The sequence below is a fragment of the Mobula hypostoma genome, chromosome 15 (genome assembly GCF_963921235.1).
Source record: "Mobula hypostoma chromosome 15, sMobHyp1.1, whole genome shotgun sequence".
In the NCBI taxonomy this organism is placed as follows: domain Eukaryota; kingdom Metazoa; phylum Chordata; class Chondrichthyes; order Myliobatiformes; family Myliobatidae; genus Mobula; species Mobula hypostoma.
The window spans coordinates 5,239,910-5,254,592 of NC_086111.1; the positions used below are offsets into that span (position 1 = coordinate 5,239,910).

The 14,683-nt window shown below is 43.0% G+C and overlaps 1 protein-coding gene across 2 annotated transcripts in view; it reads right to left on the reverse strand.

The window, feature by feature from the left end:
• The window catches only part of brpf1 (bromodomain and PHD finger containing, 1), a 56,464-nt gene extending 42,201 nt beyond the window's left edge, over window positions 1–14,263 (reverse strand). For both annotated transcript variants that reach the window (XR_010020408.1, XM_063067648.1), the window contains exons 1-2: window positions 13,879–14,263; window positions 7,750–9,297 (exon numbers count right to left, since the gene is read on the reverse strand). Coding sequence is in view for 1 of the 2 variants with exons in the window: in XM_063067648.1 (XP_062923718.1) it covers window positions 7,750–9,287 (1,538 nt within the window). In the remaining variant the exon portion in view is untranslated. The remainder of the gene's footprint in view (window positions 1–7,749; window positions 9,298–13,878) is intronic.
• Window positions 14,264–14,683: the final 420 nt, after the last annotated feature.

The window sequence follows — 14,683 nt, forward strand, 5'->3', positions numbered from 1 at the left end:
CTGGGGTTGCTGTGTGTAGTGAATTGTCCCATGGGGTTTAGATCTGGGGTTGCTGTGTGTAGTGAATTGTCCCATGGGTTTAGATCTGGGGTTGCTGTGTGCAGTGAATTGTCCCTTGGGTTTAGATCTGGGGTTGCTGTGTGTAGTGAATTGTCCCATGGGGTTAGATCTGGGGTTGCTGTGTAGAGTGAATTGTCCCATGGGCTTAATCTGGGGTTGCTGTGTATAGTGAATTGTCCCATGGGTTTAGATCTGGGGTTGCTGTGTAGAGTGAATTGTCCCATGGGTTTAATCTGGGGTTGCTGTGTAGAGTGAATTGTCCCATGGGTTTAATCTGGGGTTGCTGTGTGTAGTGAATTGTCCCATGGGGTTAGATCTGGGGTTGCTGTGTAGAGTGAATTGTCCCATGGGGTTAGATCTGGGGTTGCTGTGTGTAGTGAATTGTCCCATGGGTTTAGATCTGGGGTTGCTGTGTAGAGTGAATTGTCCCATGGGTTTAATCTGGGGTTGCTGTGTAGAGTGAATTGTCCCATGGGTTTAATCTGGGGTTGCTGTGTGTAGCGAATTGTCCCATGGATTTAGATCTGGGGTTGCTGTGTAGAGTGAATTGTCCCATGGGTTTAGATCTGGGGTTGCTGTGTAGAGTGAATTGTCCCATGGGTTTAATCTGGGGTTGCTGTGTAGAGTGAATTGTCCCATGGGTTTAATCTGGGGTTGCTGTGTAGAGTGAATTGTCCCATGGGTTTAATCTGGGGTTGCTGTGTGTAGCGAATTGTCCCATGGATTTAGATCTGGGGTTGCTGTGTGTAGTGAATTGTCCCTTGGGGTTAGATCTGGGGTTGCTGTGTAGAGTGAAATGTCCCATGGGTTTAATCTGGGGTTGCTGTGTAGAGTGAATTGTCCCATGGGTTTAATCTGGGGTTGCTGTGTAGAGTGAATTGTCCCATGGGTTTAATCTGGGGTTGCTGTGTAGAGTGAATTGTCCCATGGGTTTAATCTGGGGTTGCTGTGTGTAGTGAATTGTCCCATGGATTTAGATCTGGGGTTGCTGTGTGTAGTGAATGGTCCCATGGGTTTAATCTGGGGTTGCTGTGTGTAGTGAATTGTCCCATGGATTTAGATCTGGGGTTGCTGTGTATAGTGAATTGTCCCATGGGGTTAGATCTGGGGTTGCTGTGTAGAGTGAATTGTCCCATGGGTTTAATCTGGGGTTGCTGTGTGTAGTGAATTGTCCCATGGGGTTAGATCTGGGGTTGCTGTGTATAGTGAATTGTCCCATGGGGTTAGATCTGGGGTTGCTGTGTGTAGTGAATTGTCCCATGGGGTTAGATCTGGGGTTGCTGTGTAGAGTGAATTGTCCCATGGGGTTAGATCTGGGGTTGCTGTGTGTAGTGAATTGTCCCATGGGGTTAGATCTGGGGTTGCTGTGTGTAGTGAATTGTCCCATGGGGTTAGATCTGGGGTTGCTGTGTAGAGTGAATTGTCCCATGGGGTTAGATCTGGGGTTGCTGTGTGTAGTGAATTGTCCCATGGGGTTAGATCTGGGGTTGCTGTGTAGAGTGAATTGTCCCATGGGGTTAGATCTGGGGTTGCTGTGCAGCACAGCCTGTAAGGCTGGAAGGGCCCAATCCATGCTCTATTTCAATAAATAAGTAAATAAACATTTAGTTTCTTTAGTCCATCAGGAGAAGCAACTGTCAAGATTATTGAGCTGCCCTAGGTGACTGTTGCTTCACCAAATATCAGCAACTTGCACATCATCTTCCGGTGGCTCTCAACATCACTCCCTAACAGGCTGTTCCATCTAATCTGATAATCAGAAGACTGGAAAAAGAGAACAAATCAAATATGTAAGATGGCAGAGAGCTGCCAGTGGAAACATTAACCAGCAAACGTACAGCATTCAAGTAAAAATGTTAAGTAACGTCAGCCGACAACTTTCTTCCTCTCAAGAACTCGTTGACTAAATCACCAGATCAAGGTCCATTAACATGGTGTGCGTTAAACAAATCAGACAAGAGGCTGCGCTTATCCTTGTTTTTAAGCATTCACAGCATTTATCTAATGGAGAAACAAACATCAGTAAAGCTCTCAAAAATATTTCAAACCTTACTCAATGGAATATGAACTTATTGTCAATACCCTGCCAGCACTGATCCACAATCTGGGACCAGTCTTCTGCTGTTTCAAATATCCACAAGAAACTGTGTGAAAAAGCTCCTCAGTGCCAACAGCTTTCCCATGGCTCCTAATCCTATATTTAAAAACTATCCCTTGATGATTTTTCCAAAAAAAAGGACCTCTAAAGTCACTAAGTATCATTCTCCCTACTCCAATTTGAAATTCTCTACAATATAACCCCAATTAACATTATTATAGGTGCAATCATAAATTCAAGAAAACTGTACTTCTTTACGTATATAAATGCATCATTTCTTGCGCAATACAAACTGTAAATGTTAATTTTATCCTCAATTCAAATTAATTAATTTAAAGTATCTATTTATATAGCATGGGTAAAGTAGCAAAATATTTGAAACAGAGTGCAATGCAATAAAATCTGACACCGAGCCCCAGGTTTGATCAATGAAAGTTTAACACACAAATTAAAATGAAAAGGCGGAGAAGTAGAGGGAAACAAAAATAACACTGAGGCCATGGCAGTAGGAGATACAACTTGAGGTCTACAGGAAAGTATAATTTTCTTTTTTGTATTTGCAGTTTGTTGTCTTTTGCACACTGGTTCAACACCCAGTGGTGTGGTCCTTCATTGATTCTATTACAGTCATTGGATTTATTGAGTATGTCCGCAAGAAAATGAATCTCAGGGTTGCGTATGGTGACATAAGTGTACTTTAATAATACATTTACTTTCAACTTTCAACTTTGAAATAGAAGGATGAAGATTCAAGGTTTAAATTCCAGATTGTTTAATGCCATTTCCATTCTAGAAGCGTAAAGAAGAACAAAAATTGTCACTCCGGATCCAATGCAGCACGAAAAAAAACAATAAAGAACACAATAATAATGAAAGCAAAACACACAATAAATACAAATACGCAAGATAGCTTATCTACATAGATTGATTATATATCCATAAAGTAACATTCAGTGAAGTGTCAGTGACTGACAGGAAATGATAATGTAGTGGCGGTTGGGGGAGTAGTGAGGGAGACAAGTGGGTGGAGGTGTTATTAGCCCACTGCTTGGGGAAAGGAACTGTTTTTGAGTGTGGAGGTCCTGGCATGGATGCTATTGTAGCCTCCTCCCTGATGGGAGTGGGTCAAACTGTCCATAAGCAGGGTGTGTGAGAACCTTCTTGTTACTGGTCCTTTCTGTATACATGTCCTTGATAAGATGAAATTTTGAAAGCAAGTATGAAATGATTCCACACAGTATGGATCAGTATAAAAAATTTCTTTCTGCTCTGGAGCTGTATCAGATACCAGAAGAGTAATGAAGTCAATACCCAGTGAATGAAATTTGTGAAGGAGTCCAGACAATGACATTGTTCTTTCTAGTACTTAGAGCAGGAGTTCCCAATCTTTTATATGTCATGAAGCCTTGCCATTAACGAAGGGACTCATGAACCCCAGATTGGGAACCCCTGACTTAAAGAAAATTAGCATTCATCAAATGTCAGCAACACACATCAAAGTTGCTGGTGAACACAGCAGGCCAGGCAGCATCTGTAGGAAGAGGTGCAGTCGACGTTTCAGGCCGAGACCCTTCGTCAGGACTAACTGAAGGAAGAGTGAGTAAGGGATTTGAAAGTTGGAGGGGGAGGGGGAGATCCAAAATGATAGGAGAAGACAGGAGGGGGAGGGATGGAGCCGAGAGCTGGACAGGTGATAAGCAAAAGGGATACGAGAGGATCATGGGACAGGAGGTCCGGGAAGAAAGACAAGGAGCGGGGGGGAACCCAGAGGATGGGCAAGAGGTATATTCAGAGGGACAGAGGGAGAAAAAGGAGAGTGAGAGAAAGAATGTGTGCATAAAAATAAGTAATAGATGGGGTACGAGGGGGAGGTGGGGCCTAGCGGAAGTTAGAGAAGTCGATGTTCATGCCATCAGGTTGGAGGCTATCCAGACAGAATATAAGGTGTTGTTCCTCCAACCTGAGTGTGGCTTCATCTTTACAGTAGAGGAGGCCGTGGATAGACATGTCAGAATGGGAATGGGATGTGGAATTAAAATGTGTGGCCACTGGGAGATCCTGCTTTCTCTGGCGGACAGAGCGTAGGTGTTCAGCAAAGCGGTCTCCCAGTCTGCGTCGGGTCTCGCCAATGTATAGAAGGCCACATCGGGAGCACCGGACGCAATATATCACCCCAGTCGACTCACAGGTGAAGTGTTGCCTCACCTGGAAGGACTGTTTGGGGCTCTGAATGGTGGTAAGGGAGGAAGTGTAAGGGCATGTGTAGCACTTGTTCCGCTTACACGGATAAGTGCCAGGAGGGAGATCAGTGGGGAGGGATGGGGGGGACGAATGGACAAGGGAGTTGTGTAGGGAGCGATCCCTGCGGAATGCAGAGGGGGGGGAGGGAAAGATGTGCTTAGTGGTGGGATCCCATTGGAGGTGGCGGAAGTTACAGAGGATAATATGTTGGACCCGGAGGCTGGGTGGGGTGGTAGGTGAGAACCAGGGGAACCCTATTCCTAGTGGGGTGGCGGGAGGATGGAGTAAGAGCAGACGTACGTGAAATGGGGGAGATGCGTTTAAGAGCAGAGTTGATAGTGGAGGAAGGGAAACCCCTTTCTTTAAAAAAGGAAGACATCTCCCTCGTCCTAGAATGAAAAGCCTCATCCTGAGAGCAGATGCGGCGGAGACGGAGGAATTGCGAGAAGGGGATGGCGTTTTTGCAAGAGACAGAGTGAGAAGAGGAATAGTCCAAATAGCTGTGAGAGTCAGTAGGCTTATAGTAGACATCAGTGGATAAGCTGTCTCCAGAGACAGAGACAGGAAGATCTAGAAAGGGGAGGGAGGTGTCGGAAATGGACCAGGTAAACTTGAGGGCAGGGTGAAAGTTGGAGGCAAAGTTAATAAAGTCAATGAGTTCTGCATGCGTGCAGGAAGCAGCGCCAATGCAGTCGTCGATGTAGCGAAGAAAAAGTGGGGGACAGATACCAGAATAGGCACGGAACACAGATTGTTCCACAAACCCAACAAAAAGGCAGGCATAGCTAGGACCCATACGGGTGCCCATAGCTACACCTTTAGTTTGGAGGAAGTGGGAGGAGCCAAAGGAGAAATTATTAAGAGTAAGGACTAATTCCGCTAGACGGAGCAGAGTGGTCGTAGAGGGGAACTGATTAGGTCTGGAATCCAAAAAGAAGCGTAGAGCTTTGAGACCTTCTTGATGGGGGATGGAAGTATATAAGGACTGGACATCCATGGTGAAAATAAAGCGGTGGGGGCCAGGGAACTTAAAATCATCGAAAAGTTTAAGAGCATGAGAAGTGTCATGAACATAGGTCGGAAGGGATTGAACAAGGAGTGATAAAACAGTGTCGAGGTATGCAGAAATGAGTTCGGTGGGGCAGGAGCAAGCTGAGACAATAGGTCGGCCAGGACAGGCAGGTTTGTGGATCTTGGGTAGGAGGTAGAAACGGGAAGTGCGGGGTGTGGGAACTATAAGGTTGGTAGCAGTGGATGGGAGATCCCCTGAGTGGATAAAGTCGGTGATGGTGTGGGAGACAATGGCCTGGTGCTCCTTAGTGGGGTCATGATCGAGGGGTAAATAAGAGGAGGTATCCGCGAGTTGTCGCTGTGCCTCGGCAAGGTAGAGATCAGTACGCCACACTACAACAGCACCCCCCTTATCGGCGGGTTTAATAATAAGGTTAGGATTAGTGCGGAGGGAGTGGAGAGCAGAGCGTTCCGAAGGAGTGAGGTTGGAATGGGGACAAGGTGAGGTGAAGTCGAGACGGTTGATGTCCCGTCGGCAGTTAGCAATAAAGAGATCCAGAGCAGGCAGAAGACCAGAGCGGGGTGTCCATGAAGAAGAGGAGGGCTGAAGGCTGGAGAAGGGGTCATCGGTGGGGGTGGAAGAGTCCTTGCCGAAGAAGTAGGCTCGGAGACGGAGACAGCGGAAGAAAAGTTCCGCATCGTGGCGAACATGGAACTCGCTGAGGTGTGGGCGAAGGGGGACAAAGGTGAGGCCCTTACTGAGAACAGAGCGTTCTGCCTCAGACAGTTGAAGGTCGGAGGGGATGGTAAAGACCCGGCACGGATGAGAGCTCGGATCAGAGGGGGGAGGGGGGTGGCTGGGGGTGTAAATGGAGAGGGGAGGGTTGGGGTGAGAGGAAGATGGAGCCTGAGGGCCCAGGAGTTGACGGTGGGATCTGAGGAAGATGGGGTTGCAGAGTGGTGGTGGGGGAAGGGGAGACGGGAGTCACAACAGCAGCACATAAAGACCCGGCCTGGAGTTCAAGGCTGGAGTCGCAGTTGGTGGTTGCGCAATCGCTGTGAAGGTGTCCATGGTCGTTGCTGGAGTCCGGGTTTTGAATATGCCCTGAGGTGTTGGAGCTGGCGAGATCAATGGCAGGAGCCGCAATCTGAAGTTCATGCCTGCTAGTTTCAGGGCCAGCAGGCTCTGGAGTCCGTAGATGTAGGATCTTGCGATCTTTGCCTAACATGACAAAGTCAAAAAATCGGCGATTGCAGGCGTGAATCCGATGGAGGACGAAATAACGGGTAGGACCATTACAGACGGCGAAGAAAGTGCCCGAAGGTGTGGAAGGGTCTGGGATAGGGACACCAAGTACCTCCTCATGGCGGAGAGAGTCGCCTTCAGAGCTTGACGGGAGAAGTGGCGAGAGGCAGAGTCAATAAAATGTGAGTACCTGGGATCCTCAGAAGGTCCAAATCGAGAGGCTTGGAAACGAATCCTAAAGCCAACTGGAGTAAGTTGACGACGGAGGTACGTTCCAAGAAAGGATATATGGCTGTGATAGCGAGTCTGAGTCAAAGTGTGGTCGATAAGTTGAAGAGCCGAAGAAATTACAGATGGGGAGCAGTGAGAGATGGTTTCACTGAACTCCCGTCGAAGAGAGGATCTAAACTTCTTCGGTGTAGGCATCACCGGAAGAGGCTTCGCAGTAGTGAATTTAACGCAAACAACAGGAATTCTGCAGATACTGGAAATTCAAGCAACACACATCAAAGTTGCTGGTGAACGCAGCAGGCCAAGCAGCATCTGTAGGAAGAGGTGCAGTCGACGATTCAGGCTGAGAGCCTTCGTCAGGACTAACTGAAGGAAGAGTGAGTAAGGGATTTGAAAGTTGGAGGGGGAGGGGGAGATCCAAAATGATAGGAGAAGACAGGAGGGGGAGGGATAGAGCCAAGAGTTGGACAGGTGATAGGCAAATGTGTTTAACAAAAATTCTGATAACTTTGAAATGAGAAATGTTTAGGAGAGGTATTGAGAAAGTCGTGTTATCTAGGCATACATGACATGTTTCCAAAGGATACTTTCAAGGATAAATCACTGAGTATCACTAGAAATAACATTGTAACAGCAGTAAAATAAAATCATTGTGAGCAATTCCTTGCCTTCAGTTTTATAGATACAATGGTACATTGTATGCAACAGCTGCCATTATCAAGTTAAGATTCTAATTGAAATTGTATTCTTTCACAGAGCACAAACTCTATTCCAATAACCCAGCATTGTATTTTTATGTTACAGTACAATTGAGTAAAAAAAACGACATGCCAGATACAACTCAGAGTTACAACAGGCTTACCTATGAGGTGGAATACAGGGCACTGAAACCACCGGCGCTGCAGCACGTTTTTCTGCTAGGATCTTCCGTGCCTTCTTCATTTTTAACCTCGATTTAGCTTTGGCTTTTTTCACTTTCTCTGAACTGGGCCCTTTCCCATCCTCTCCTTCGTCATCATCCTCATCTTCACCTTCGCTGTGGGAAAGCGCAGGGGTCTTGCGTACTGACCCAGGCGGTGTGTGAATGTCACAGTAAGCTGTTTTCCGTACACTGAATGAGGTGCCATTTGCACCAGTTTCCCGCACAGGCTCCATTTTCATGTACAGTCCTGCCTGCTGTGCACAGGTTACATGGAATGCCGTGTAACAGTTGGCTTTATGACACTGAATGCATGCTCCTGAACCACGCTGTTTACAGATGTAACACGTCAGCTTCCAGCGTGCTGGTGGGATGTGCTCAATACTGTCAATTGGCTCTAGGAAAACAGTATTTGCAAAGCAGACCTCTGGGATCCACAGAGCACAGACCACATGTGCCCAACGGCCATCATCTGTTTGTTTAAATGCACCACCTTTGTTGGGACACAAGGCACAGTCCACCGCTCTTGATGGTGATTGCAGACACCTACGGCAGAGCCACTGTCCCTCGGGGATATAGGGCACCCCATAGCACTCTTGATGAACAGCCAAGTTACACATGTCACAGAAAAGAATGACATTACTATTTTGGCATTCACCATCATTACAAATACAACAAACAGCATCTTCATCGATCAACGTATTTGGGTCTCCCTTGTTGTGACTTTCAAAGTATGATTCTTTCTCCAGCCGGTCCATGAGATACTCAAACACCTCCTGTGGGATAAAGTTCACTCCTTCAATTTTCCTTTTCTCATTCATTATGTCCAACCACACATAATCCTCCTCATCCATGTCATATTCAACTTCTTCATCCAGTTCCTCTACTGATTTTTCAATGTATCGATAATACGACAACGGTCGAGGAGGGGCGTCTGATGCACTGTGGTCAATTTCACGATAGATCACTTCTGGCAGTTTGGTGGCAGAAGCAGGGGTGTTATGGCTGGAGTCCTTGCGTTTGTCTTTGTTTTTATGCTTGTTGGCTTTTGGGGTGGCAGTCAATGTCTCTGCATTTTCTTTGTTACTGTTGCACTCAACAATATCCTCTGCTGTTGTGTCATCCTCAGACAGAACCTCCAGATTATCGAAAATGCTAATCCTGTGCAGTCGCCCTTCAATGTCCACCTCCACTAAGCGCTGTGCCTGAGCGTACGTCAGATTCTCCCGGTTTGGTGACTGAGAGATCTCCGATGGGTTTGGAGATTGCTGTGTGCCTGTCCGTGAGTTCCGACCCTTCTTCTTGGGTTTTCGGACTGGAGTCTGCTGACTGGGGTTATCATGATCATAATGGTACAAGTGGTATTCAATGCCACTGTAGCTTTTGTAAATTTTCCGACAGCTCTCCACAGGACACTCGTATGGAGGCTTAGTAGCACGCAGGTTGTGACAAAATGTTTTCACATCAAAATCCAGACCCATCCTGCTATTCCTGAAAGCAGAAAGAAAATCCCATTAACTACTGTTACAATAGTTGTCGACACGACAGAACAGGCAATTTTAGCAACATTGCACAGGCTGTGCCTCTAGGAAGAAGATACTGTCATTGTGTCAGAATACTTTATAATCATCCTCAGCTTGCTTCAATTTACAGCAATGGAAAGAGGAAAAAAATAACATTTCAAACCAAAAATCTTCGACCAAAAGAATTATTTCATTTCCCTTTCAGTTTGGCCTGCTGAATGATTGCAGCAATTCCTGATTTTACTCATGCATGCTATCAACATTTTATTCCTGATTTGATGCACACTACCAATATTATTGAAGTGTGTAGTGATGTTTCAGTCTCAAAAACAATTAATTTTCAACAGCAATGACTTATTTGATAGTTTAAAAATCAGTTAAAATCTACAAAACATAACTGACTGTGAAACATGAAACATATGAAAACTTAGTTTCAGGATAGCATATGGTGACATACTGAATATGTACTTTGATAATAAATACATTTACTTTGAACTTTGGTAAATATTGGACAGCCTGCTACAGTTGAATTCCAGTCACTTTTTAATAATGATAGTCGTGAATATGTTTTCAAAAACAGACACATCAATCTTTTTTGGTAAGGAATTCTGGATCTCTTTTTCAACTTTAACAACATTTCTTGAATTGAACTTGTTTCCGAGGCAAGCTTCGTAATATGGTTAGGTGGTGAGTGACTAAAGAACTTAACATTATTCCTAATCATAATAACATGAAACATTCTTAGAGAAAACATGGTTGGGTGTCAAATAATCTAATTAAATCCTTCTAAGCTGAATTGGTGGGAAAATTAAAATGAAGGGTGAACTGGCTGAACAGAGTGCCAGACTGGGAAAGCAGTTAAACAACAGCTGCAGGCTCTATTCATAGATCAATTCTGTTCAAATGCCAACTTGATGAGTCACTAGGCAAAGCACCAAAGCAAACAACAGTACTGCTCTGCCTCACCTCTGTCAGCACCCACCAACCAGATGCTTAGAGACACACACACTCTGAAAACCTGCTTTTCCTGATTCAAGATCGTTTAACATCATTTCCATTACACATGTGTAAAGGAGGATGAAGTAATTGAAATATGAGCAAATTAACAAAGTATTGTACTCTAAATATTATAACCAGCCATATATCCAGTTTTACCAGTGTGCTATATGGCTGACCACATCATCATATCCTGTTCAAATGGATTTAACTATTTTGACTGTGCAAACAGAATTATCACAAACTACTCATTATTAATCATTTCAGTGCAGCAGGACTTCTGAAATGAGCTGGGATTGAATTAGCTCTTTGTGACAGATACACATTAGTCTGTCTGACTAAACTGGACTTCAGTGTCATGTGCTAGTGATATGTTGCTGTGCTTGAACAAGAAATGCTCTTTCATGTCATTGAACAGGAACAGTTCAGTGTCTGAATGAGCCAGAGATTATTAAGCTACTTGTGACAGCAACATGAATAGTGTTCCTGAAAGACCTAGTGTTCATTTAGTCTTGCATGACAGTTACAAATAACTGAGTCTTAATACGATGCATTTCATTTAGCACTGTATGATATCAATCCATTAACGTGTCTAACCACAAAGATTTATCCAGCACTTTGCAACATTAAAATGTAAGGAGTCTGTAAGGAGTTTTGTGCATTCTCCTTGTGACCGTGGGTTTACTCTGGGTGCTCTGGTTTCCTCCCACAGTCCAAAGACGTACTGGTTAGTTGGTCAATTGGTCATTGTAAATTGTCCTGTAATTAGGCTAGTGTTAAACAGGTGGGTTGCTGGCTGGTGTGGCTTGTTGGGCTGGAAGGGCCTGTTCTGCACTGTACCTCTAAATAAATTTTTTAAAAGTTGTGTCTGAATATTTTTGGCTCATAGAGGAGGGCATGAGAAGTCAAATGACAAGTGATCTGAAAGAGATCTGAAGCAGGAAGCTGATTAAAACAATTAATGATTGCAACGAACCCCGCACAAAGCATTATTCCCATATTTGCCATGAATTCCATTTTATTGATACTGCCCTTGAAAAATTTAAGCAAGGAAATTTACTGGTGACAACTCCTTTAAAATTAACCTATCACATCTGGTGTTTACTCACCCCCAAGTTGAATTTGAATTGACAAAACGGACAAGAAACAAATCATTTTCAGGATATTTCACACTTTTAAAATTCTTGTGTTTTTCTTGTTTTATTTTGCAAAAACAATTTTAACCTTGCCCTTTGTTAGCTTACTGCCTCCCCATCTCTATGATGTCTTAATTTCTCCAGGAAATATAGCTTTTAAAAAAAAGTAGAAAAAATTTTTTTTCTAGTTTTACTTAAAGAAAAATAGTCAGCCTCTATGCCGTTTCCAAAAAGGACAAAAAGGATCACTAACAACTTAGCACACAAGAATCACATTTAAAAATTTATGCATGTTTATTGCAAAAGTAAGCATATTTTCCTTCAGCCAAGTTATCTGATCAATGTTTTTGTGTTTGGACCTTCACTTGGAAGCAACTATTCAACAGTCCTTAAAGAAACTAAATTAATCTACGTTGTAGAATGAGGCAAATCTGCTTGAACATGAAATTGAAGGAAAGAAAAATTAAGACAAAGAAAAATTGAATTCATATATAGTAAATCAATGTATTAATTAAACCTAATCTGTTACTTGTTCTATAAATAATCATCATCAAAACAACAAGCGTGCAACTTTACTAAAGGCATCTGCACTTCAGCAGAGAGTTATCAAACAAAGAAAATGATGCACGTAAACAGGTAGCTAAAACCTTTGTCAAAATAAGAGGTTGTGAGGAATATTCTAAAGAAGAAAAAAATTAGATGTTAGGAAGAGAATACTGCAGCATAGGGCTAAGGCAGCTGAAAACAAAGCAATGAAATTTCAGGATGCACAAGAGTATAGAGAGCAGTTCTGTTAAGTTATATGACTTGAGATGCTTACAGAATAAGGAAGGAATGAGGACAAGATTTTGAAACAACAATGAGCCTTTAAAAAAAAAGTATTGCCAAACAGGAAATTATAAAGCTTCAGTGTCTTCTTCATGAGCTGCACACTGGCAGTGCACCAAAGTTTTGGCTTAACTTAGAAAAGCCACAAAATATTGTGATCCAGAAGTGCAGAGGATTAAACTTTGCAGTTCATTGAAGCAAATAAAAACACAAAAAAGGAATGTCCCTTCATTTGAAAGTGTGACATTTCAAAGCAAGGAGGAGCAACTTACAACAACTTGAAAGGCATCATGTCAGCCAACATCACTCATGCTCCTACTTTCAATTACAGAACCAAGTACGATGGCAGCAATTAAAGCTCTTTAACTGCTGCCACTCCTAAAGCAAAACGGGTATGTATTTAATATCAAATTCATTTGTTTGAAAGAGTAAATGATATTTTTTGCCCTTATATGGTATATTATAGATTTCATTTATTATACTTTACTCAAAATACATTATGAGAGAATAATTTTAAGCCTGTACACAAACACCAATCTACAGATTTATTAATTTCCAGTTGGCTGTCCTGCTTACCCCGCGCCCCCCCCCCGCCCAAGAACACAGGTCATTCACCATTAGAAAAATTTTACATTAGCTTTCCAACTATATCAAAATGTAATTATTGGAAACCACTTGAAGCACTAGAGCAGCGTCTGAGACAGATTAACAGTGTATTGGCTCATAGAAGATCAACAGCAACACCACAGGAGAGCAACTAGTAATCAATGTGAAACTTTAAAACAGAACATGTTTATTTATAGAACAATATGGATTTTGTTTTAAATTACTCAAGGTTTTGCTTTCCTGAGCCAACGTGTTAAGACAGATACTATCTCGTATGATAATCAATTCTGTAATCACATCCGTACAACATTTGCAAGCCCACACACTTGGGTTGCAAGTGTGTACAGAGCATTCACATGGCCATCTAAAGTTATGCAGTGAGATTACAACAGACATCTTCAAGACCATTGGTGTTGCACTATAGTAATCTACTGTTTTTCACACAGCAGAATAACTGGACAATGTTTCACATTTTATGCTTGCAAAGGCAGCACACTTACAAAACCATGACAAATCTTATTCACTGAGATAATAAAACAATAATAAAAAGATAATTTTATACCATCTTTCAAAACATATCATGGAGTCAGCCTTTCTAATGGGATTTCATATATCATTTTGCTTTCATTAAAAGAGAAAACTATTCCAAATCGCAAGCTTAACAATCATTCAGGCCTGTTAAAGTTCATCATACAAACATACAAGATTGTAAAATAGATATGTGACCAAGATTTTTCTGCAATTATTTCTCTAAGAACCACAACTGTTCATACTCAGAGACCATTACTTTTGAACAACTAGTAAACAATGCTGTCAGTTCTGTAAAAATGGTAAAATCTATCGAACCTATTTGTTACTTTGCCTAAAATTTCATCGTGACATGTGCCTCAGAACATTTCACATTAAACAGTTAGACTGAAGGGAGTATCAATACCCAAAATATTTAATTGAATAATTTAAAAGATAAACACATAGAATATTACCAAGTTAGGCGTGTGGATCATTTCTGTTGTGCTCCTGTGGTGGTGTCAGTACAGATGGGTGATGGTGTGTATGATTAGTTGAGGGAAGGCTGCAGTGCTGTGCTCCAGATCAAGCCCATCGCAGACAGTCAGTCATGAAGGGAGCCAGGCTGTGAGCTCCATAACAACAGCATCCCTCCCATGGGCACCCCCACCCCCACTCACTCACACACACAGGAAGCCAGGGTTTGGGGGAATGACTTCACACACACACAACCATGCAGCCCAGAGCTGCCCCACGCACATGCCCTGGACCTCTCCTGCCCTCTCACTGTTGGCAAATAGCCTTTCCCCCTCAGTTTAAATCTTAACCCCGGGTCCCACTCACAAGATGGAACAAAGGCGCCTCCTCCAACAACAACTAACCTTACATTCCTGGCACAGCACTTTCATCACCCTACATACTCCATGGAAAAAGTACTCGGTGCGGAGTACATTAATTCCGACAGCATATGCCTAAAAAATGATAACTGTTGTGCTGCATTTCTTATCTACTCTAGTAAATATTTATACTTAACTACCTTTTGAATCACAGGAATGAATGAAAGAAACGAATCTGCGGAGTGGAAACAGCCAAGTGACTATAGAGCAAATAGAGTAATTGATTCGACGCCAGCACATTCGGGACCAATCTTTCAGAAAAGCATTCAGTGACAAGCATCTTGGAGGCAGTTGTAGTATAAATATTAGTCGCATTAAATGGAAACTGTGTTGCTTCTCTGTATTTGGAGAAGGACATGAAGTGAATAACATTGGGACGAATCGG